Genomic DNA, 26,577 nt, shown 5'->3' with positions numbered 1-26,577 from the left:
CAACACAATAACATTGTGAGTTTTCAGTTTCTCTTCACTTATCCTCAGGATGAAAACATGCAGTGCACTCATACAGGAGACCTAAGTATTTGAAAGAATGCATGTTGCGTAGTTTTATGATCTCAAAGTCTACAGTATCATGATTGGCTGGATGGCATGATTGTGCAAGAAGGGAGAGAACTTAAAACAAGAGACCCGCGGGTCACGCGCTCACCTGAGTATCGCAATTTCACCTTCCACGCATTCTTGCACACTCTTACCTGAGAACATTGGAAACTTAGGTCTGCATATGGATCCCCCCTGAACTCGGGGGGGAGGGGGGGGGGCAGGCAGCCCTGGATTTGCAATGAACAAACTTGGAACTAAAGTCATCAATGTACAAACTCATGGTATTAACTTTGCTTTATCATTTCTGGTTCTAGAGCAGAAGATTTTAAATATTCCTTAATGTGGGGGGGGGGGTGGGACCCCTAGGGGCCTCTCAAGAGGGACATGGTGCTCATTTGAAGGAATTGAGATTCTATCCCCATAGGGATGTTACCTGCTAAGTTTGGTCAAAATTCATCATGAGGTTTTTCAAGAAGAAGATGATCATGTACAATTCAGGCTCCATTACAACTGTAGGACTTCTCCCCATCCCTCTCCTGGGTCCCAAGGGGGGGGGGGGGGGGGGGGGCACCCCTGATTCCGCCAACCCCATGAACAAACTTGAAACTACAGTCATCAATGTACTAACTCATAGTATCATCTAAGCCCTATCACTTCTGGTTCTAGAGAAGATTTTTAAAGGTTCCTTAATTTTAGAGGGTTTGGGCCCCCTGGGGACCCCCCAGGTGGGCCATGGTGCCCATTTGAACAAATTGAGATACTATCCCCCTAGGGATGCTACCTACCAAGTTTGGTTAAAATCAGACATGGCGATCTCAAAGTGAAGATGAAAATGTACAATTTAGGCCCCATTAGGACCCCTCCCCGGCCCCCTCCCCTGGGTTCCAAGGGGGGCACCCCTGATTCCCCCATGAACAAACTTGAAACTACAGTCATCAATGTACTTACTCATAGTATCAATTAAGCCCTATCACTTCTGGTTCTAGAGAAGAAGATTTTTAAAGATTCCTTAATTTTAGTGTGTTTGGGCCCCCCCTGGGGCCCCCCAGGTGGGCCATGGCGCCCATTTGAACAAATTGAGATCCTATCCCCCTAGGGATGCTACCTGCCAAGTTTGGTGAAAATCGGTCATGGGGTTCTCAAGAAGAAGATGAAAATGTAAAAAGTTTACGCACGACGGACGACGGACGACGCACGACGCACGACGCACGACAGACGCCGGACGAAGAGCGATCGCAATAGCTCACTTGAGCCTTTGGCTCAGGTGAGCTAAAGAAGAAGATTGTTGACTTCTTCAGTCACATAGCCTCGAATGAATGGATGAATGAATGAATGAATAAGTACACTGTAAATAAACAAGCTCATAAGCATGTACACAAATGTATGTATATATATATATAATATATATATATATATATATATATATATATACTCCTAGATGGGTCATTTGGAAGACATTTCCATTTGTTTTATATGCAAATTTGAAAATACATGTTCAATGGCAATTTACGCAATGGAGACACGAAAATTGTCTCCTTAATGACCAGTTGTCTCCCTAATGAAGACACTTCCCCCCAATATGTCTCCCTAAGGTGCCAACTAGGGATATATATAATACATATATATATATATATATATATATATATATATATATATATATATATCCCTAGTTGGCACCTTAGGGAGACATATTGGGGGGAAGTGTCTTCATTAGGGAGACAACTGGTCATTAAGGAGACAATTTTCGTGTCTCCATTGCGTAAATTGCCATTGAACATGTATTTTGAAATTTGCATATAAAACAAATGGAAATGTCTTCCAAATGACCCATCTAGGAGTATATATATATATATATATATATATATATATATATATATATATGATATACTGGCTTCAACTTTGCCTCCACCACCTTTACCCAGAGTATCACTGATTCCCTACTCCCCCCCCCCCCCCCTTTCTGTTATGTAGTATACATAACCAAGGTCACACGACTACCAGCAAACATCGGAACAAAATGACAGATGATTGATATACTAAGACCCTCTTACAAAAGAGTTTATCACCTCTTCACAAGTGACCACGAAATACATTGTGGGTGTCCTTGTGTAGCATGTGTGTGTTTTTATGAGGGTTTTTTTTCCCCCTTTGATATATAAGATTCCCTGCCCAGATCATACCTGTGATGTAACACGCACAGGTCTATATTATTCAACGTTTGAAGAGAACATTATATCATGTTCCATATATATAATCTTTGCCTGGCAGTAATTGCTAATGCTCTGATGAATTTTCTCAAAAGACCTAACTTTTTATCAGCTGTTTTTTGGGGGGGTTTTTGTTGGTTTTTGTTGTTGTTGTTGTTGTGAGGAAGTCACATATGTAATTGCCATCCACCATTTCCATGCCCCTTGGTGATATCTCCAAACCTGTTGGTATGTCAGACCAGGTGCATGACCAATTACTACATCTCTCCCCCTCCGCTTCATATGTGATATAAATATGTAGACAAAATGTAGCTGAGCTGGAAGGAGATATTCTCAACAGGCCAACATCATGGAAAAACTGCATAAAACTCAACCAGATCATACCCACTGTTATTCTACATAACACCCCTTGCACTCTCGAGCAATGCTGGAAATTAGCCATTTGCTGAATACCTGAAGACTCATGTGAAGAGAACTAGCACTTTATGACTGCATGACTGAAATGGAATGGAAAAGAAAAACTCACTCACCAGTATTTTAATTTCACTTTCCGCAGGTCATAAATTTCAATGATCTGAAAGATAGAAAGGTGACAAATATACATTCATAGCGTGTGATTTTTCTGGCGTGGAATTCACTGTATACCCCTTTCATACACTTCAGCTTGGGCTATTATCAAAATAAATTCTACCCTGCCATTCTTGACCAACCGAGAGCAGGCTAACTTTAGCTCGGGCTTAATATTTCTGACCATTTATAATGAGAGTTAGCTCGCTTCACGTCAGAGATAACTCCCAGTATGAATGGGGTATTACATAAATCTGTTTTGAACACTTCATAACCACTTCAAATATGAGCTCTATATTACCAAACTTCCTCATCCTATCACTTCTAGCAACTGTGTTATTTGAGCCGACTCAACTTGAACTCTGATAGTTACGAAAGAGATGCCTTACGAAACCTGACGCAAGGCCACACACACACACACACACACACACACACACACACACACACACACACACACACACACACACATACACACACACACACAATCAGCAAGAACTAGCTAGGCTGGTATTAGGAGTATCCCATCCCACTTGTTTCCGAAAGATCTGTATGGCAATTAAGTCTGCTGTGCATTTTTTTTTTTTTTTTTTTTTTTTTTAGTGCATGCATTGCTTGCCTCACTTTCATTGACATAAGATTGACTTTAGTCCTATCCACACACAAACAGACACATACAATTTTTTTTTTGTAAATAATAATAATAATAATAATAATAATAACAATAATTGCATTTATATGGCGCTTCATACTGACGTTTCTAAGCGCACTTTGCTACTCATACAAATAGACAAATAGACAAATAGACTCATACAAATAGACAAATAGACAAAATAAACCACCCCAAAGCTGTGATGTAAGTTTGGCAATGGCATCTAGAAGGTAACAATCAAACCATCCACTGCCAGTTATAGTCACTGCATTGTGAGATTGATAGGATTGGGCAAGAATCGATCTTACTTTTCAGGATGTCTGTACCCAGTGGTGACAAACAGACCAACACATGTTACAGCAAACTTTTTAAGATGCTGAACTTTTATTCATGATGCTCGCAGTCACAGTTTACTGTGATCCAGTCATCATGCATCATGAGGGAACTGTGCCTTGCAAGTAAACGCTGTTGTGTAACAAACTCTGACATCTTCCCCATGTGACACTGAATGTGAGGTTGAGCACATGACTTTGTGGTTTCTCTTCATTAAAGGGAACCCAAACCCAAAAAGCAATGTGGATTGAGTGAAAGCAGCAACATTACTAGAACACATCAGTGAAGGTTTGAGGAAAAGCACGCCAGACAATTGATGCAAAAGTTATGAATCTTTAAAGTTTTGGTGTTGGAACCACTAGATGGGAAGACTACTAGAGGTTATGACGTATGAGTGGACAATAATATAAAGAAAATATAAAGAAAATTCCATAAAAATGTACTTTTCTAGCATTATGAAAGAGCATTGACTAACCACTTTCAGAAATCAGGGGGAATACTTGCTACCTTTAACATACGTCAGTATCAAGTTGATGAAATGCGTAATTTTCATGACAAACAAATTTTTGTGAAATTTCCTTCATATTTTCTTTATATTGTTGTCCACATATGTCACAACCTCTTGCAGTCTCCTAATCCAGCGGTTCCAATGCCAAAACTTTAAAAATTCATTTAAACTTTTGCATCAATTGTCCGATTTTCCTCAAACTTTCACTGATGTGTTCTACTAATGTTGCTGCTTTCACTCAATCCACAATTCTCTTTGAGTTTGGGTTCCCTTCAATCTCTCTAATGTTTTGCATGACATGACATAAACGTAAGCTCTGCTGTCATAATCTCTTTTACCTCTTTTATTTCCTCTTTATATTCAGCGAGTGATATGATGGAGGCTTTTTCTGCCTTTCAAAAAGGTTGTTAACTTCCATACTTACCTCTTGAGAGTGCTAACATTAGCATGTTGGTTACACTATGACCATAAATATTGCCTTGTAAATTTTAGGAGACACAAAGGATTGTGAATTCATATGAACAATCAGAGGAAAAGGTCTACACGACATTCATGCAGAGAAATACTTTTGATGTCAAGAATGAGAAAGAAATAACATCAAATATCTCCACTGGATTGTGTTTTATGTTCTGGTTAAACTTGGCAAACAACAGATCTGCCCGCGACATAAAACAGTTTACGGTCTCAGTTTTGGGTTGACATTTTAACCATAAAGTACGAGACTGTGTGTGGTTATATTGGGAGACCCACATGGCACCTAACACCTGTGCCACGTTACCTTCAGTCTATGGTTGAATGTGTCGAAGATCAGTTTGATGCCATCCTGGGTCAGATTCAGGACCAAGTCCATGCTGAGGGGCATCTACGCATAACAGAGACAAACAAAAGAAAAACCAGAGAACAAAAGGACATTATAAACAAGCAATATCTCGGTGTGTTTATTATACTGGCAAGGTCTTCAGCACCATCACATGCTTGGTGTCACATGTCGGAAAGTCTGTGCTGTTACAAGACAAGATTGGACATAAGCATAAAGTGTAAAATCTACCTACCAAGGACATAGTTTTGCATAAGGTAAGAGTTTCTTCTGGTTTCTATTCCAAGCGAGATAGATACTGAGAGTACACTGTTTATTCTGGATGGATGGCTAGCCAGCCCACCAGCCCATGGCATATCCTATCCTGCCTGTAGTGTTTAACTCTTTCATCACCACTGGCACCATGCTTGCATGTACATTTAATGGGCATTTTTAGATGGCGGTCCTGGAAAGGTTAATCTGTAAGTCGGACTGGAGGAGATGATATACACAAAACAAGGTACAATAAACGAAACCTTCCTGCTCAACAATTCTCTACCTTGCTAGGGTATGAATTAGACCTACAGGTTGTAGATTCATGCTCAAAACTGAATGGGATGTTACATTTTCCTCACAATAAACTCTAGTTGATATGGATGTTGAAGCTGATTACTTTCCATATTCAACAATCACTTTAATACATGGTACTCAATTTCGTGTCACATGGTCCATGTATAGTAAAACAATGGCAGAGAATCTGGTTGTTTCTACACTAACTTTCACAAAAGTTTTCCCTTTCTTCATTTTTGTCAAGCGGGGGTAATGCAAAGAGTAAGATTTTGTAGCTGTGGAAAGCAAGAAGAATAAATCCAACTGCTACATTTTGTTTTCTATCCTTGGGCATACAATAGGAGTTTTAAACACTCAAATTTCCTTCATATTTAAGAAGCAAAGATCTTTACAGACAAAGGTAAGAGAGATTTACTAGTGCCTAATATTTACATATGAAGGTTTTTGTGAGGCACTTTTTTTTCTTTCCTTGGGCATACAATAGGATTCCAGACACTCAAATTTCCTTCATATAAATGAAGCAAAGGTCTTTACAGACAAAGGTAAGATAGAATTACTATTGCCTATATCAAAGGTTTTTGTGGGGCTTTTTCCATGTTGCAGGCATTATACTTTTTTTTTTTGATGAATTCCTAATGCTTAATTCCTAATGATCTTCCCTAATATACATTTGTACATTCTATACTTTTTCTTGAAATTTCAGTAATCTATATAGTCATGATGCTCTTGTTATTTCTTTTTCTGATGACACTTTTGCTGTATTGTACAACATACACTCCACTTCACACGCAAGATTGATTCGAATTTCCCTCACCGATTCACAGTATATGACCTGAACATCCTTGATGAGGCGATACTGGCGTCTCAGGATGTTGACAGCTTGGGTAAATGTCATACCTGGATAGCAAGACATTGAATACACTCTGACACATGGTTTCACAAACTCGCATAATTACGCATGCTCTTAGAGAGTACAAATGTTCTGTATCACACATATATACTCCTTAAAAAAAGAAAAAAAAATTAAACAAAAAATTACGTAAATACCCCATCTACAGTATTTGCATAATGAGTCATACTCGTCCTATAAAAACATCACTCATTCTAGGGAACCAAACTGACTAACACTGAATTACTTCCTCAAAGCCAGGCAGAGATTTCAAACTAACTTTTTCCACCTTTAATGCTATTCCTGATCAGATTGCAGATTGGATGTCATAAAGAAACAATTTGGCTATAGAAAGAAAACCCCAGATCATTGAAATGTTTGGAGTGACTGACAGAATATTGACATATCAGTACGTAATAACTATCTAAGAGACACATTACATGTATGTATTTTCTTCAGACCGCTGTGAGTGCCCATTAGTGCACTGGAATCTCCACTATCACCCAAAGTTAAACAGTCGCATGACTTGTTTGTTTCATAAAATGGGTCTGTGAACCATTTTTCCCTTCTTTTTATTTTGTGAACTGCATTACAATATGGCCACTCCTTGATAAGTTGACAAAACAAAGCAACTTTGGGGGGTTGTGTCACATACAAAGAGCAATAAGAAATCTGCCACAGGGAAACATGCAAGGCAAATATCGGTATGCTTTTTTTTTCTTTTTTTCTTGTTACACACTTTTTTGGCATACAACTGCTCCTTAGCAAACAAAAAAACAACAACAACAACAACAACACACACTCAATACACTCATTTCAGCACTTCTTACTGATTACATTCTGAACCAATTGTATAAAGTACACTCTTGCACAGTTCCCTTTATTTGAGACTGAATGTGGCACATTTCACATTACCAGTACTTGTCTTTGGCAGAGTTGATAGTAGCCACCTTAGATTACGAGGGTGCTCTAGACAGGCTGAATCTCTAACAGGATTGACTGCATGTCATATCTACTGCACATCATATTTCTAATTGTACAGTGTACTCCCATTAAAATGAAGTCCTCAGAACCGGTGATATGTAAAGATATATACCAGATGATAACTTTGCGAACTGGATTTTGACTTTGTTGTTACGAAAATTTTGTTCTAACTGTGTTTGTTATGGTGGGAGTGAGCTGGATTACCCACAGGTGCTAATAAGCGAGTTCACAGTTAGCGCTAGTTAGTCTCAAATAACCTCTCCAACCACAGACTTTGTAAAATGTAGAATAGCCTTCAAGAAGAGCAGTTGTAAACAGCCATGCAGGAAGTCATTTGGGGTGAATGGCTTTTGTTAAATGTTGCTGAAAAGAATGCACATTCACCTGTAAATACCATTCTGCACCTGGTTCATTAAACACAGTTGTCATGAAGCCCTATCTAGGTTTTGAATACATGTACCTCAGTTGCAAATCCATTTCAAGAAAAGGTCCCAAATGACCTTGATCTGCACATTATGCTCAGGTTGGAAAATGTTCTGTGAACTGGGTTATACCTACAGTGGTGGATCCAGGGGGGAGCGCACTGGGCGCTCGCCCCTCCCCTTTATTTTGTGTCAAAACAAAAGAAATAAAAAGAAACAAAAATGGGAGGAGGGGTGCGTGAACCCCCCCCCCCCCCCCCTTGATTTTGTAAAGGCGCCCCCTCTTTACGGAATTCCTGGATCCGCCCCTGTACCTACAGTAGGCAGAGCAATTACTTACCAAGCACAAATTCCCATTGTTCACTGCCCAGAGAACGTCCCGGTACCACCTCCACATCAAGCATTGTGACTGGATGCAGACCACCACAGGAATATTCTACGGGATACACAGCAAAATATAGAGCACAACAGATGACAAACAAAAAGAAAGTACAAAGATTGCAAAAATCACAAAGAGATTTCTACATGAAAATTGACAACTGAAAACAGATGTTACTTTGGGTAATTTTTTTTTTTGTCAAAAGAGCCTGCACTAAGTTGTCAGAATGGGCAGAAATGGCTGCCATTGTCATAGAAACTAAAATTTGTCACACATCAGTAAGCAGGTCACTAAAGGGAAATGAAACCCAAATACAGTACATTATGTGGACTGAGTGAATTCAGAAACACATATTAAAGCAAAGAACATAGCAATCTAAGAAATGATGGACAACGTAATCTCACTAGCTTCCATCATATTCATGTAGGTCTATGATATTATGAATTTTCTGTTGTTAATAATCGATGCTGGCAACATTAAAAAATATGAAAAAAAATAGCACATTACAACACATTACAGTCATGAATGTAAAAAGAAAATGTAAGGTCTGCAAATATAACAAACCAAAAAGTTGTTTTTTTTTTAATGAGAAGTGCAACTTTTTCTCTCAAGACAAATTAAAGTTAAATAACAAACTAACATCAGTAACATGACGACTATCCCCAGACATATATAGCAGAATATAGTTTGAAAATTTCAGTCTCGTTGTCAGTATGGCATCCCCTCCCCCCTTAAAAAAAAAAAAAAGACTATTGTGCAGGCTTGTGAAGTACAGTCAAACCTGTCTATAGCGGCCACCCAAGGGAAACGGAAAAAGTGGCCGTTATAGACAGGTGGCCGCTATAGACAGGTTATCCATCTATAGTGTGTGAATTGCCTATACATGTGCACGTACATGTATTATCGTTGTATACATCTATAAGTACTTAGTGTACATGTAGGCTACATGCGTGCGTATGTACACGTGTATTTCATGCATTGAACAATGCCCGTGTTTATGAAGCTATTGTTGCACAGTAGCATATTGTACAGTCGCGAAGAAAACTTAACACTAGCGCATTATTAAGACTGAGTAAGGGATGAATGCAGCGGTGGCGATCACTTAACGTTACCCATGAAAAACTGGAACAGCCACAAATTAGAAAAAACATGCTGAATTACCAGCTCTATCATGCCTCTGTGGCTGCTATAGACAGGTTAAAATCTACCGCGGGGAAACAAAATTTGTGGCCGCTGGCCGCGTTAGACAGGTGGCCGCTCAAACAGGGCTTTTCTCCTAGGGGGATTTTTCAGTGGCCGCTATAGAGAGGTGGCCGCTATAGACAGGTGGCCGCTAAGGCAGGTTTGACTGTATATGGTCAAATTTACAAACCAGCATGTCAAATGCATTATTTTGAGAGTCCTTCTTCAGCTAATCAACAGGATAAGGCTACACTACTTTATAAGTCTGTATGTTCCCCACAGTGGCTATACTTAGCACACACTTGTCGGTCAGTCCAAGGAGGTTAAGAGTTGGAGTTCCAACTGGCTGTAATTACTCAAACAGTTGTCAGATTTCTATTGATGTACAAAAGAATTCCACAGGTGCACTTGTGCCTCTGATGATCGATGTTCGACGCCGCTGTCTTGCTGAGCAATCTGAAGATTCATTTTGAACGTTATTATAATGTTGGCCATATTTCGCTTAAAATCTATCTATTAAATGAAATGAAATTTCACTTAATGATAAAGCATGTAAAACAAAAGTCAATCCTGTCCAGAAAGTTGTGCCAAAGTGTAAATCAGAGCTGTATCATGTGAAAATGTTTAAAACTGTACCATCCTTGAAAGCTGTTTTTATCACTTTTCCCCTTAATTTCCACAAATGAAACTAATACGGAATAACCTTCAAGTATAATTCTCTATTGAATTTGATAGACATGTCAGCTTAGTGCCCGGGTATGCCCAGTTGAGTAATTTTATCTTTATTTCAGTATTTTTTGCCCAATTTCTATTCGCCGTCCTCGTGTCAGCAAAACCTACCTTTTATACGACGGGATAGCGAAAAGTAATTACCATCACAAAGAAATATCTTCTTAGAGAGTGGCTGGTGATTATGCAATGAGACACGAGTCTATTGTCTTCCTATCTGCACAGCAGGTCCTGTTTGGCACATGCTTCAAATATTTTTGAGTGGCTGCATCGAACATCTAGCAAAGGAAATGAGACAGTTGTGACTATATTCTCTTGAACCTCCTTGGTCAGTCATTGAATCAAGTAAAGTGACTTGTCATGATTGTGACCAACAGAGGTACACACATCAATGTGTTCATGACATTCATACACGTTGTATGTCTGACTCACCAAGTAATCAAGCATAGATAAACCTAGAACTTCCACGACCAAAATTATCTCCATCGAGCAATTCCGCAGTTTTATGTAACGCTACATTTAAGCAAATTTACATTTTGCTAATAAATCACCATTTATTTCTTTCACGTCAAAAATGTTTAAAATATGTTCACCCTTCCGAGGTTAATAATATATAAAAGAATGAATACAGCCATGTGTACTTTAAGGGTTGGTTAGTAACATTACAAACTAGAAATGTCGCTATGGCGACTGGCATTCCTCCGCCATAATGCATGATTCTCCTAATAGGTCCAGATAGTGCATGTGGACAACGCGTGATTACATTTTCACAAAATTGGCAAAATATTAAAACGACAAGTTTGTCACAAATGTGTTAAATGTTCACCTTCCTTGACCTACGTTTAACTGGATGAATAGGAGAGCATGTATTTACGAGTTACGGACTTTAGCTTGACTCTGACCCATTCATATGTTTATGCATTGAGTTATTTTCAAGGTACGGAGCAAAAGTTAAATTTCTGTATTGAATAGTAAATTGTTACCATTTTCATCTGGCCTTTGACCCTAAAATTCATAAAATAATCACTGTCAGGCAGAACATGCATAAATATGTAGTACGTTTCAAGATAACTTGAGCCACTTCCAAGATATGGAGGAAAAGCTAAGTTCAGCATTTTCACTTGATCTTTGACCTTTGAGGCAAAAACAAAAGGAAAAAAAAAAACTTTCCAAAGAATCTCCATTGGGTTATAATGCATGCATATACACCAAGTGTAAAAAATATAATATCCTGCCAGCATTGCATAAACATGACGGAAATAGTAAAATTTTGAAATGTTTCCCTTGACCTTTGACCCCATGAACCCTAAATTTTCTAATCACTGCCAGTCAGTATATTATGTTCCATGAAGATACCTTGAACAATTCCAAGGTACAGAGAAAAAAGGTGAAGTTTTAATATTTTCACTTGACCTTTTGACCTTTGACCTCATGACCCAAACTTCCACCAGAGAATCTTAATTGGTTAATACATGAATACACTAAGTTTCAAGAAAATATCTTCAGGCACTGCATGGATATGGTGGAAATAGTGAAATTTTATGTATTTGACCTTGACCTTTTGACCTTTGACCTTGAGCATGTGCACCCAAAAGTTGATAGGCACAACTTCACCCCCTAATACACATACATGTACCTTCCAAGTTTCATTAGGATACCTCAAAAGGTTTTGATAGTTACCCTGTCCACAAAATTAATTACGGACGGACGGAAGGACGGACGGAAGGACGGACGGATGGATGGATGGACAACCCGAAAACATAATGACTCCGGCACCACTTCGTGGCGGAGGCATAAAAAAGGACATGACAAAAAAAAATCAATGTCTTGTTACAAAAAGTACGCAAAAAAAAAAATAAGTTAAAACAAACAAATTGTTGCATTAATTTCAATTTATGCATCATGACGAAATGTTCCCATAAACATTTTTAGCATTTCGACTGAAATTTTAGCTAGACCCCAAAAAGTATGGTTAATGCAAAGAGATTATACCACATGAGCGCGTAGTCCAATGGAGGCAGCCGCGCAAGGGAGCTGCCATTTCGCGTTGTGGGAGCCGCCATTACACGGATCCTGTACAGTAATTGATCAGTAGATGGCAGTGCACTGTTTTAATGCGCTCGACTTGCATATTCAACGCAGTGACCTTGCACCGTTTTATTGTGACGTCACAATGGTCATGTTTAAGCGTCATAATGGGGCTGATGTTGTTTGATTTTATGGCGTGAGTGGGTATGTACGCGAAACCAACGTCATAATGCTCAAACTACTGTCTAGTCTACACTCAAGTTCCCTTTGTTTATTTTGTGAATAGCAAAAAGGTCTGGACTCTACTAAATGGATCAAATGATATGATGTCATCGAAGAAACTAATATCTAAAACAATTAACCACATTATGATTCTGAAAATGAAGAATAACATATCACTCCAGATATGATATGAGAAGATATGACTTGAACGTAGACAGATTTACAATATGCCTGGATGTGAGGGTGCGCTCCCTCTTCAATTTTGGACACGCCATTTGTACGCACGCGCATGGTGACTACTTACTCTATAGGTATAATCTCTTTGGTTACTGTTAAATTTGTCCAGAGTAATTCTGCAGGTCATTCAACCCTGTAATTGATAAAATATCGCATGACCTCTGGAATATTAAGATGTATTCATCTTTTCCCTTTAAAGCAAAAGTTGGAGGAAAAATATCAAAGGAACCCACTGTAATTTGCATTTTCAAAAGTGCATCTAATTGTCCCCAGTCCCACATGTACATTTTAAATGATGATTTGAGATCTCGCAAAATCAATGACAAGAACTAAAATCTAGTGAATTTGAAAGACCTTTATGATTTCTGAACATCCATTGCATTAGTTGATACATTTAGAATTCAAATATTAAGATTAAAGAGGCACATTTCTTTTATCGATGTCATGTCCTCCTAACTGCAGAATTGCCCATCAACTTCTTCTTCATGTTAATCTGTCTCCTGTAATCTTTTATAAAGGATTCTTGCAAATATCAGTCAGTGTTTGATCACTTCTGCTGGATTTCACCTAACCGCACTGGCAACCTGAACACGTTCATGTTGGGGTCGCAGGGCAACCCTATCCCTCCTGATGTCTATCTCTCGATATATGGCTTAGTATCATGGCATGGGGACCAGAGACAAAATGTGGGAGTTTTTAATTTTTTATTTACATATCTGTAAGATTAGATACTTGCAATCATCACTGGAGGAATTGATTTAAATTACTAAAATATAATTTGCTAAAATGAGTCCAATGAAAGGTTTTGTCCGAGCTGCACACTTAATTCAGCAGCCAAGTCATCATACAAAGAATGCATGTATCATGCACAATGCATGATCGCACATGCACTGTGTATTTTCAGCTGTAAATGATGATATCAGCCATCCTGGTCAGTTTGTTCAACTGATCGATAGAAAATGAGTACGGTCTGTATCATCAATGCATTATATAGATATACATCACATTTTTATTTGTATTCATTTATTCTTTTTTTTTTTTTTTTTTTTTGCGTCTTACGGATGTCATTACACAGTGTAAAATCAACAACATTGTTTACAACCAGAATACAATGTGAGGGTGGATAGGCTGCTACTGTTCAACTGGCGGCAAGACTTCCATATGTTATGACTTATGTATATTCACATGAATAAATTTACGTGTAGCTGGCTTTGCCTTTGGGATTAGGATTAGAGTTTACTCAGTTTAGGATTAAGGTTAGGATTAGGCAATAGGGTTAGGGTTAGAGTTAGGGTAACATTGATCTCGGTGTCCTAGGGAAATGCGGACTTCACAGGAAACTCATACAATGTTCAATGTAGGTGAGGCACTATTAAAGGATAAGTTCACCTTCATAAACATTTAGGATTGAGAGAATGCAACAATATTAGTAGAACACATCAGTGAAAGTTTGAGGAAGATTGGACAATCGATGCAAAAGTTATGAATTTTTAAAATTTTTGTGTTGGAACCGCTGGATGAGGAGACTACTACAGCTTGTGAGTCATATGCGTACAACAGTATAAAGAAAATGTAAAAGAAAATTCAACATATTTTCACTTTTCTCGCATAATAAAAGAGCACTTGACTTGCCTCTTTCTAAAAGGAGGGGGAACAATATTACCCATAACATTTGTCGGTAACGAGTCAGGGGAATGTGTACTTTTTTCAAAAGATGGAATTTTGTGAAATTCTCTTTATATTTTCCTTATATTGTTGTACGCATGTGACATCTAAGTTATTCATACACTGCAGTAGTCTTCTCATCCAGCGGTTACTGCACAAAAACTTCAAAAATTCATAACTTTTGAACGGATTGTCTGATTTTCCTCAAACTTTCAATGATGTGTTCTACTAATATTGCTATATTCTCTCAATCCTTATGTTTATGAAGGTGAACTTGTCCTTTAAATAGTGGGGGGTACATACAATGACCACTGTCTGGGAGGCTGCCTGTGCTCCTGCTCCTATTAAATTAACAAAATAAAACTAAAAGCAGTGAAAGAACATTGTTATCATGTACAGAAAGAAAACCATGCGAATAAGATTGCAAGCTTCAATGCTCAGCAAGCCGCCCATAATTCGACCATAATGCCATTCAGAATTAATCTGCCAACAACTTAAAGAGTAAGAGTAAAACAAAAGCTATGCTTAACGTTACAGCTTTGCATGTACAGGTAGTAGTCAAATTTTGGCACGGGAGGACTAGGTCAAAGAAAGACTTCCATACGAGACAGACCAGACCAGACGAGCAGAGAGCCAGAGTCTAGTAATAATAAATAGCATGATAGAGACCCAGTCCCTTTTAGGCAGCCATCATTTGTACAATACCAGGTACAATGCTACAATAGCAGCCTCGTGCCAGTGGCCCTAGATCTACTGAAAATTAAAGATACTAAATTGCATTATCAAATGAACAATGTGGATCTGACAGAACGCGAACGGCTACCGACCTAGTGCAGTGGTCTGTGTATGCACACGCTGCATACGGCAGGGCTGATACACTGACCTCACAACAACAAGCGAACGCAAGCTCGGCTCTACCGGCTAATGTAGTAATGATCAGCTCCGCTCGCGCCCATTCCAGCTCAGCGGCTGCTCTGTTTTTCTTGATTGATACAAGTAGAAACATTATTCGGGTCACCCCACCTTCTTACCTGTGAAGCAGTAGGAACCAGTACGAAAAAATGAGGATTTCCGATGAGTCTCACAGCATAACCCTGTCCCTGATTTCGGTGATTTTGTTGTTGATGTCACACTCTCGTCGTTAGTAATGTTTACAATTTTCCGAGCACCTCACATCCGGTGACTGTGTCAAAGGTCACCGTACATACGACTCGTGTACAAGTACGTACTAAAAATACCTGAGTGGCGTGTGTCTCACTTGTTGTTTAATCATGACTTTACTCAAGTTCAAGTACACGTGTACTAGTAATGTAGAATGACATGTAAACAAAAAGAACCAGGTCCACCGTTTAATTCAAAACGAATGGCAGGTTAAGACACGTACATGGGGTACAAAAAACAATATTGGAGTTTACATTACCGGTACTGCCACTCCAAATATGCCTATCATATTATCACACATAAACTGTCAAAAATATTAATCAATCAATCAATCAGATATCAATGCATACACTGTTTCTGCGTTACAATAACAATAGTGGCGTAATTATATTCCTCAATATTGATACAATAATCCTCCTTAAAAATGGTGAAATAATACAGACATATAATACATACATACATCATCATCTCATCAAATCTTCACCAAATTTAATCTTTATTTGGCTCTATATACCCCCACCACCTATCATAATAATCAAAACCCATCTTTACAACTATATACATCATTTTCAACATAAAACCAAAAATTATAAACAGAAAATTCTACATTTTTTCAATTGCCATTTCATCCATGATATTACAGTGTATAACAATACTACGTACAATACGTATTGTAATAAATCGCAAAATCGTTCTTGGGACTCAGGTCTTCAACAGAGCTAGATAACGACAGATCTGAAATACAGATTCAATAGGCCTACATCATTATTTACCAGTCCTGCCTTGATCTATAGGTGGAGTTACAAGATAATGATGTATCTAAAATTGATTTTCTAATACAACGTTGACGATCTTTTATGATTATGTAAGTTGTAACTAAAAAAAAAATCACTGATTTCTATTTTATGTTACCGAACGTGAGATCAGTGCAGCGCTCTGGGCCCCTCCTGGGCCTCGTAAGGGTTAACTTTAATCATAGGCCCTCGGCACTATTGCATATAACTAAAAGAGATGAAATCAAACATGAAATCAAAAATATATTTAACATTAGTCTCTGAATACTCAATTTTGCTTGGCTGCTACACCCGATTTACGTTTGACTTTCTGAATTAATGTTTTAAAATTTCTCCCTCTTCCTCTCTCTCACTGAAAATATAGGTCTACTGTTAAAGTCTGATCATCGAGGACCTGTCCATAGTGCTATACAAGTAGTGTATCGGAGTTCATACCGTTAAAAAAGATAACTATATGACTTGTGAAACATGAGGTAAATTGAAATATTCAGCACTGCATGAATGTACGGGCCTATATATATACCACATATTTTCTAATTCCACAACAACAGCAGCAACAACAACAATAACAACAGCAACAAAAATAAATCCCAGTGAAGTGACCTTTATATAGTCTTTTCCAAAACATTTGAATGACATGCCACATCTGAAATTCTAAATTAGTTGTCATTTACAATATAATAGCCTCGGTTGCACGACGTTTGTGTTTACAGTATATGGGTCTATTATATACTTTACAATTCAGTTCATCTGAGTGTATGATATATCTATATCTATGTAAATTATGATTATATATATCACACTGTATATATATATATATATATATATATATATATATATATATATATATATATAATAAACATGATGCATATGGGGATAAGTTTCACAGTTTGTATACTTTGCGCATTATTAGACCACGGAAGGTCAGCTGTAACTATAATTTATCTATTATAGTTGTTTGTTCGTTTTCTGAAACCGGAAATGTTTTGAGAAAGTAGGCCTATATCTTACACAGTTCTACCAAAAGTTGCACTCTTTTACGGTGACCAATGAGTGTGCTTAATATGCCTATCTCTACCATTCATTCTTTGTCATTTGTATTCAGAAACTACTTGACGAACCATTGCAAACTTCACTGTTTGGGAACTTTTGTTGATCTAAATGAAATATGATTAGGATTGGGATTGTGGTACTCATGATGATGATTGTCTTTATTATTTCATAAGTATTTTGGCGTCGGAGGGTGGCTTTGCTCAAGGCATTCCAATATCATTTTCCCGTGACCATTTTCAGTATATAATTAATGATGACGACGAACATGCCGTCCTTGTCGTAATTGATGCAACATACATAATTATATAGCTGAAATGTCTATCTATTATATATTGTATTATTATATAGCTGAAAATAATGTCATGGATTTCAGAGAAAACGTCTAACGTGTGTGTAGGGAGCTTTAGAAATGAAAGTGCTGTTGTGCAGCTTCAATACAGCGGTATTGTATATCATGGACTTACTACAATATTATGCCACGATGGACTATGAACATAGTAATAAGCCTTTCTACCTCCCTGCTTTGACCCATCATCAATGCCGCCGTGCACCTGCATAATATACATTCAGATGTTTGGGCAATGATGACTAATTTGTGTAATATTGTGTATCGTTGTAAACTGAGCAGAACACCGTTTTCCTCATTTCGGTCTTATTTGGCAGAAGTGCCCTTTCAGACTTAACTGCCTCTGAATAAACACCACTGATGGGGAGCAGCAAACCTCAAAACATGACAATTTTAGTAATTTTTAGTGATTACTGAAGCAGACACTTTCTTGTGGACACGCACGTATCATTATACGTATACTGATTATGGTAAGGGTCGATCGTGTCGTCATATACCGTTCACTCGCTGTCCATGTTTACTCTGAAACAATGTGATGATACGATAATGGGAAAAGTAGAATACCAATCACACGCAACACGCAACCTCCCAAAATTCTTTCTCTTGTAAAGGATATCTTTTACATGCATTTCGCAGAATGAAAGTGATGGTTTTCCCCGATATCCACTATTATTATCTTCTGAGCATGATAAAGATAGTTTTTAGTGATAAGCGCCGTCTTGTTTTTATCCTCACTGGCTGTCGGCGGTTATGATGAGATCCAGGACACCATGACTGTGTATGAAAATAATGGTATTGTGACGCTTTTGTCGGAAATAGCATGCATGAATTAATAATAATGACTTAGAGCAACGAATAAGTGAATGTCGTTTGCATGGCTGCAGTTCTCGATTTTCTCATTCTTTGTAACTCAGTCAAAGGTGCTCTTTATTCTTGGCATAAAGATTCCAGAGAATAAAGTGGATGCCCACGGTTCGCTTCGGCCCAATGTACCAAAGCTTTACTTGCGTGTAACTATACGGTATATCCATAATCAGCACGAGCAACACAGTGGTTGCATAACTGGGTAAGTACTATTTGGGCACCCGTCCCGCTTCATCATGAATATTCATCATCTACATGTATCCGTAATACCGTGGAAATACATGATTTTTACATTTCCCAGCAGCGTTTTTACATTTCCCGGCAAAACTGAACATTTTTCCATCTCCCGGCGAGACGTCTTAACATTCCCAGTTGATGCAATTTTTCGAGATTTTTATATTTCCCGGCGACACGTTTTTACATTCTATGCCACGTATCCAGCGTTCTGCTATTTACTAGTAAAGTATCTTACTGCCTGATGAATATTCATGATGAAGCGGGACGGGTGCCCAAATAGTTCTTACCTTGCAAACTGCTTGTAATAGTTCTTCGGCACGGAGGAAACCAAAATTGAATGATGAATTCATTCAAACACGCTGGGAAGGTGTGCAGCTTCGAGTCAAGATTTGAAATGAAGCAGCTACCTTAAGACCTTCGGATGATTTTATAACAACAATAAATCGGTTATACTGATACAGAGTTTCAGAATGTATAGTGATGGGGATGAGGATTAAGAATACGTTGTACTTTCAAATCACAACGAACGAGGATGATAGCATATCCAGCTTCACTTCGCATAATGAGTATAAGGACTCAAGAAACTTCATAAAAGAAGAAAGCATGCATAAATTCTCCACAGGTGAAGTTGTTAAGCAAGCGGAATTGTAATGGAATTGCATTGCTACATTATTTTGAAATATGTGAGCCTCCATACGCCATCATCCTTATAGTGATGGATCCAGAGGGGGTTTATTTTTGTCTAAAACAAAAGAAATTAAAAAAATTGGGGTGCGTGCGTCTCCCCCCCCCCCCCCCCCCCCCCACCCCCCCCTTAATTTTGCCACGGCGCCTCCCCTTTAACGGAATTCCTGGGTCGGCCCCTAATTCTTAATTGATCAGTGTAATTTGTTTTGGGTTTTTCAGAGTATTGCGGGAATTTTGCTTTGCTAATCTGCTCATGGACCACAATTAATTCCACGAATCTATACAGGGAGAGGTCGATTTATGTACAATAATACGAGGTGTTACAACAAAAAATATTTTCCACTTTTGATCCTTAAGAGTAAAAAAAAAAAACTATAATATCAGATAATACTGACATTGATATGAGCAATAGCTGCATAGTGTACCATTTTGTTAGAGGTAATCTAAAAATGAAAGCATAAAAGTTAATCAGTTTCATTAAATTCAAGATATATCTTTAAGTTAGGGTTCAGATTTTGCTCTATTTGCAACCCTCTGTTATACGAAACTTTAGCTTTGCACAGGGGTTAATTGGTGTGTCTTTATACAGAGGGCTCAAATTTGACGAAATCTGAAACCTAACTTTGATATTAATCATTGATTTATTGAAACTGATTCATGCCTTCATATTCAAACCACCTCCAAACAAAGTTTACGCTATTTAGCTATATTACTCATATCAATAACAGTGTTATATGATATAAAGTTTCCAGAACTATCAAGGATCAAAAGTGGGAAACATGTTTTGTAATACCTAGTATGTACATGATGTGAAATTATGAAAATTGTCTGAACTTCAAGCAGCGTGCATTGTGCACATGGTGAAAAATGCACAAAGCCAAGATCAATCAGTCTAATGATTTGTCTCCAATCAGGAAGCTTAAAGGGAAGATAAACCCCAAGAACAATGTGGATTGAGTGAAAGCAGCAACATTATTAGAACACATCAGTGAAAGTTTGAAGAAAATCGGACAATCGATGCAAAAGTTATGAATTTTTAAAGTTTTGATGTTGGAACCGCTGGATGAGGAGACTACTGGAGGTTATGACGTATGAGTGGACAACAATACCAAGAAAATAGAAAGAAAATACTACAAAAATCAATTTTTCATGAAAATTACAAATTCCATCAACTTGATATTGACATAATTATGTTAAGGGTAGCAATTATTCGCCCTGCTTTCTGAAAGCGGTTGGTCCACTGCTCTTTCATAATTCTAGAAAAGTGAATTTTTGTTGAATTTCCTTTATATTTTCTTTGTATTGTTGTCCACTCATACGTCATATCCTCTAGTAGTCTCCTCATCCAGCGGTTCCAACACCAAAACTTTAAAAATTCATAACTTTTGCATCGATTGTCCGATTTTCCTCAAACTTTCACTGATGTGTTCTACTAATGTTGCTGCTTTCACTCAACCCACATTGCTCTTTGGGTTTACCTTCCCTTTAAGAAGGAGGCCCTGTAACAGAAAGAGAAGATTTCCGGGTTGTATACATATATAGGAAGCCAATGTGGGAAGTTTAGTGATCAATGACAATGCCAGATTCCGGAAAAAGAGCGAGAGATTTCGTGAATCCCATTGATGCTAATAATATATACGACAGTTTAACAGAGAAGATTACCCCAGACGGTGAGGTATGGACCTACTCTAAATTGGATATTCATCGATTATCCATTGATTCATGCACATGTTTCTGTCTAAAGCGTCACAAAACATTTTAAGCACATGTTTTCCTGCTTTGATCTCATTATCACCGCCAACATCTAGCCCCGATAGAAACAAGACGTTGCAAGACGCAAGTGTGATGCAAATAAGCCTTCTTCTTCTTCCTCTTCTTCTTCTTCTTCTTCTTCTTCTTCTTCTTCTTCTTCTTCTTCTTCTTCTTCTTTAGGGTAATGGGTTGGGAGTTGATGCACGCTGATAACGTCTGATGCGATGTCAAAATAATGATGAGCGCTTGTTCCTGTCATCCTTACGAATTGAACTTGAAAAAAAAAGAGAAAATGGTAGTTACCAAAGCCCAAAACTAGATTTTCAAGGTATGTGGACCAATAAAAATCCGAACCTGAATTTCATAAATTGATTTTTTTTCAGTTTATGTCAATAACATGGCAGTGATCCTTTCATTTTATTTTGATACGTTTTTGCATGCAAACCAATGGGAGTATTGCAATCACCTGAACCACGGAGCTGAAGCTCCATGCCTCAACCAAGGTGACCCCTGATTGTACCCGCTCTCCGATTCCCCAAAACTACCATTCAAATAATATATAAAAATAACAATTCAACTTACTATTGAACCTCTTTTACTCGTGTCTACTATAATTATCATAATCATCATTTGCATCATAGCACATAAACTCTCGTGCCTGCTCTGTGCTTATTTTATTTACTTTTGTTTTGCTCATCTGGGTCGTGTTTTATGAAGAGTTACGATTAATTGTATTAGTTGATTTCTATCATAAGTCTATGGCAGCCTGTGTGTTGAGGAAATTTATAATCGATTATATCTTTTGATAAAACGGTGCCCTGTGGTTGAGTTAAAGGAAGATGACTCAGATAGCTGGACGTGAATGTGTGTCTTAAACATAATTTATCAATTTAATTTTTTTGTCTGTGGACCCAAGATTGCAAATCATCATTGCTTTCGAGGAGTGCTTACAGTTCGACCATGGGTCTCTGTGCACCTGGTTATGTTTACTATCACTAAACGGTCGATATAAATTTGAACTGACTTGAACCAAATGTAATACTTGTCACGAATGAGCCACTACATGAAAACTCGTAAATTCTAGATTAAAATCTACGCGAGAAATTGGATCGGCAGCACCATCGGTTCCCTGTATCGATTTCTCCGATACTTGCACCTGCCTATTAAAAAAAAAAGAAAAAAAATCTGACAATGGTATTTTTGTATCTTGGTACAAACTTCTTTACAGCGTTTTGATGGATGATGAATTGATGTTCGTTCACCAGGAAGTAAATGGGTTGACAAATTCTTATCTTTTGCTGTAAATATCAAATTATTGTCCGTCTATGATAGTATGAGTTTAAGTTGATCATGCCGACAAACACGGAAATGGTGTATCGGCCTTGTAACTAAGAAGAGAAGCCTATACGATGTCACGATATTTACAGGAAAACTTACGGGTCATAGCATATGAAACGAAATATGTATCATTTCTTGATACTTGCAGGCCATCGTTTATCATCGGTACTAATAAATTATAGCAGCTTTAAGAAGATATAATACAGAGTATATCACCCATCCCTTGTTACAAGAATATAGTTGTTTGTGCAACTCTAAGATTTCACTGCGACAACAAAAAGTTTGTAGAAATCGGAACCTTAATTGGTGTGTCTTACACAGAGGGCTCAAATTTGACGAAATCTGAAACCTAACTTTGATATTAATCATTGATTTATTGAAACTGATTCATGCCTTCATATTCAAACCACCACCAAACAAAGTTTACGCTATTTAGCTATTACTCATATCAATAACAGTGTTATATGATATAAAGTTTCCAGAACTATCAAGGATCAAAAGTGGGAAACATGTTTTGTAATACCTAGTATGTACATGATGTGAAATTATGAAAATTGTCTGAACTTCAAGCAGCGTGCATTGTGCACATGGTGAAAAATGCACAAAGCCAAAATCAATCAGTCTAATGATTTGTCTCTAATCAGGAAGCTTAAGAAGGAGGCCCTGTAACAGAAAGAGAAGATTTCCGGGTTGTATATAGGAAGCCAATGTGGGAAGCCTTGTGATCAATGACAATGCCAGATTCCGGAAAAAGAGCGAGAGATTTCGTGAATCCCATTGATGCTAATAATATATACGACAGTTTAACAGAGAAGATTACCCCAGACGGTGAGGTATGGACCTACTCTAAATTGGACATTCATCGATTATCCATTGATTCATGCACATGTTTCTGTCTAAAGCGTCACAAAACATTTTAAGCACATGTTTTCCTGCTTTGATCTCATTATCACCGCCAACATCTAGCCCCGATAGAAACAAGACGTTGCAAGACGCAAGTGTGATGCAAATAAGCCTTCTTCTTCTTCTTCTTCTTCTTCTTCTTCTTCTTCTTCTTCTTCTTCTTCTTCTTCTTCTTCTTCTTTATAGGGTAATGGGTTGGGAGTTGATGCACGCTGATAACGTCTGATGCGATGTCAAAATAATGATGAGCGCTTGTTCCTGTCATCCTTACGAATTGAACTTGAAAAAAAAAAAGAGAAAATGGTAGTTACCAAAGCCCAAAACTAGATTTTCAAGGTATGTGGACCAATAAAAATCCGAACCTGAATTTCATAAATTGATTTTTTTTTTCAGTTTATGTCAATAACATGGCAGTGATCCTTTCATTTTATTTTGATACGTTTTTGCATGCAAACCAATGGGAGTATTGCAATCACCTGAACCACGGAGCTGAAGCTCCATGCCTCAACCAAGGTGACCCCTGATTGTACCCGCTCTCCGATTCCCCAAAACTACCATTCAAATAATATATAAAAATAACAATTCAACTTACTATTGAACCTCTTTTACTCGTGTCTACTATAATTATCATAATCATCATTTGCATCATAGCACATAAACTCTCGTGCCTGCTCTGTGCTTATTTTATTTACTTTTGTTTTGCTCATCTGGGTCGTGTTTTATGAAGAGTTACGATTAATTGTATTAGTTGATTTCTATCATAAGTCTATGGCAGCCTGTGTGTTGAGGAAATTTATAATCGATTATATCTTTTGATAAAACGGTGCCCTGTGGTTGAGTTAAAGGAAGATGACTCAGATAGCTGGACGTGAATGTGTGTCTTGAACATAATTTATCCATTTAATTTTTTTGTCTGTGGACCCAAGATTGCAAATCATCATTGCTTTCGAGGAGTGCTTACAGTTCGACCATGGGTCTCTGTGCACCTGGTTATGTTTACTATCACTAAACGGTCGATATAAATTTGAACTGACTTGAACCAAATGTAATACTTGTCACGAATGAGCCACTACATGAAAACTCGTAAATTCTAGATTAAAATCTACGCGAGAAATTGGATCGGCAGCACCATCGGTTCCCTGTATCGATTTCTCCGATACTTGCACCTGCCTATTAAAAAAAAAAAGAAAAAAAAATCTGACAATGGTATTTTTGTATCTTGGTACAAACTTCTTTACAGCGTTTTGATGGATGATGAATTGATGTTCGTTCACCAGGAAGTAAATGGGTTGACAAATTCTTATCTTTTGCTGTAAATATCAAATTATTGTCCGTCTATGATAGTATGAGTTTAAGTTGATCATGCCGACAAACACGGAAATGGTGTATCGGCCTTGTAACTAAGAAGAGAAGCCTATACGATGTCACGATATTTACAGGAAAACTTACGGGTCATAGCATATGAAACGAAATATGTATCATTTCTTGATACTTGCAGGCCATCGTTTATCATCGGTACTAATAAATTATAGCAGCTTTAAGAAGATATAATACAGAGTATATCACCCATCCCTTGTTACAAGAATATAGTTGTTTGTGCAACTCTAAGATTTCACTGCGACAACAAAAAGTTTGTAGAAATCGGAACCTTAATTGGTGTGTCTTACACAGAGGGCTCAAATTTGACGAAATCTGAAACCTAACTTTGATATTAATCATTGATTTATTGAAACTGATTCATGCCTTCATATTCAAACCACCACCAAACAAAGTTTACGCTATTTAGCTATTACTCATATCAATAACAGTGTTATATGATATAAAGTTTCCAGAACTATCAAGGATCAAAAGTGGGAAACATGTTTTGTAATACCTAGTATGTACATGATGTGAAATTATGAAAATTGTCTGAACTTCAAGCAGCGTGCATTGTGCACATGGTGAAAAATGCACAAAGCCAAAATCAATCAGTCTAATGATTTGTCTCTAATCAGGAAGCTTAAGAAGGAGGCCCTGTAACAGAAAGAGAAGATTTCCGGGTTGTATATAGGAAGCCAATGTGGGAAGCCTTGTGATCAATGACAATGCCAGATTCCGGAAAAAGAGCGAGAGATTTCGTGAATCCCATTGATGCTAATAATATATACGACAGTTTAACAGAGAAGATTACCCCAGACGGTGAGGTATGGACCTACTCTAAATTGGACATTCATCGATTATCCATTGATTCATGCACATGTTTCTGTCTAAAGCGTCACAAAACATTTTAAGCACATGTTTTCCTGCTTTGATCTCATTATCACCGCCAACATCTAGCCCCGATAGAAACAAGACGTTGCAAGACGCAAGTGTGATGCAAATAAGCTTCTTCTTCTTCTTCTTCTTCTTCTTCTTCTTCTTTAGGGTAATGGGTTGGGAGTTGATGCACGCTGATAACGTCTGATGCGATGTCAAAATAATGATGAGCGCTTGTTCCTGTCATCCTTACGAATTGAACTTGAAAAAAAAAAGAGAAAATGGTAGTTACCAAAGCCCAAAACTAGATTTTCAAGGTATGTGGACCAATAAAAATCCGAACCTGAATTTCATAAATTGATTTTTTTTTTTCAGTTTATGTCAATAACATGGCAGTGATCCTTTCATTTTATTTTGATACGTTTTTGCATGCAAACCAATGGGAGTATTGCAATCACCTGAACCACGGAGCTGAAGCTCCATGCCTCAACCAAGGTGACCCCTGATTGTACCCGCTCTCCGATTCCCCAAAACTACCATTCAAATAATATATAAAAATAACAATTCAACTTACTATTGAACCTCTTTTACTCGTGTCTACTATAATTATCATAATCATCATTTGCATCATAGCACATAAACTCTCGTGCCTGCTCTGTGCTTATTTTATTTACTTTTGTTTTGCTCATCTGGGTCGTGTTTTATGAAGAGTTACGATTAATTGTATTAGTT

The 26,577-nt window shown here is 37.7% G+C and overlaps 1 protein-coding gene across 1 annotated transcript in view; it reads right to left on the bottom strand.

Annotated features, from left to right (window-relative positions):
* LOC139728226 (acyloxyacyl hydrolase-like) overlaps positions 1-26,577 on the bottom strand; it is a 99,814-nt gene that overhangs the window by 10,375 nt on the left and 62,862 nt on the right. Inside the window, exons 20-23 of the mRNA XM_071639189.1 lie at positions 8,374-8,469; positions 6,553-6,635; positions 5,151-5,234; positions 2,846-2,889 (exon numbers count right to left, since the gene is read on the bottom strand). Coding sequence (XP_071495290.1) covers positions 2,846-2,889; positions 5,151-5,234; positions 6,553-6,635; positions 8,374-8,469 — 307 coding nt within the window. The remainder of the gene's footprint in view (positions 1-2,845; positions 2,890-5,150; positions 5,235-6,552; positions 6,636-8,373; positions 8,470-26,577) is intronic.

Source organism: Diadema antillarum, unplaced genomic scaffold (genome assembly GCF_040938485.1).
Source record: "Diadema antillarum isolate AM-2024a unplaced genomic scaffold, OU_Dant_1.0 seq00000170_RagTag, whole genome shotgun sequence".
NCBI lineage: Eukaryota > Metazoa > Echinodermata > Echinoidea > Diadematoida > Diadematidae > Diadema > Diadema antillarum.
The sequence above is the reverse complement of the archived record's forward strand: the minus strand, read 5'-3'. Positions and strand labels throughout refer to the sequence as shown.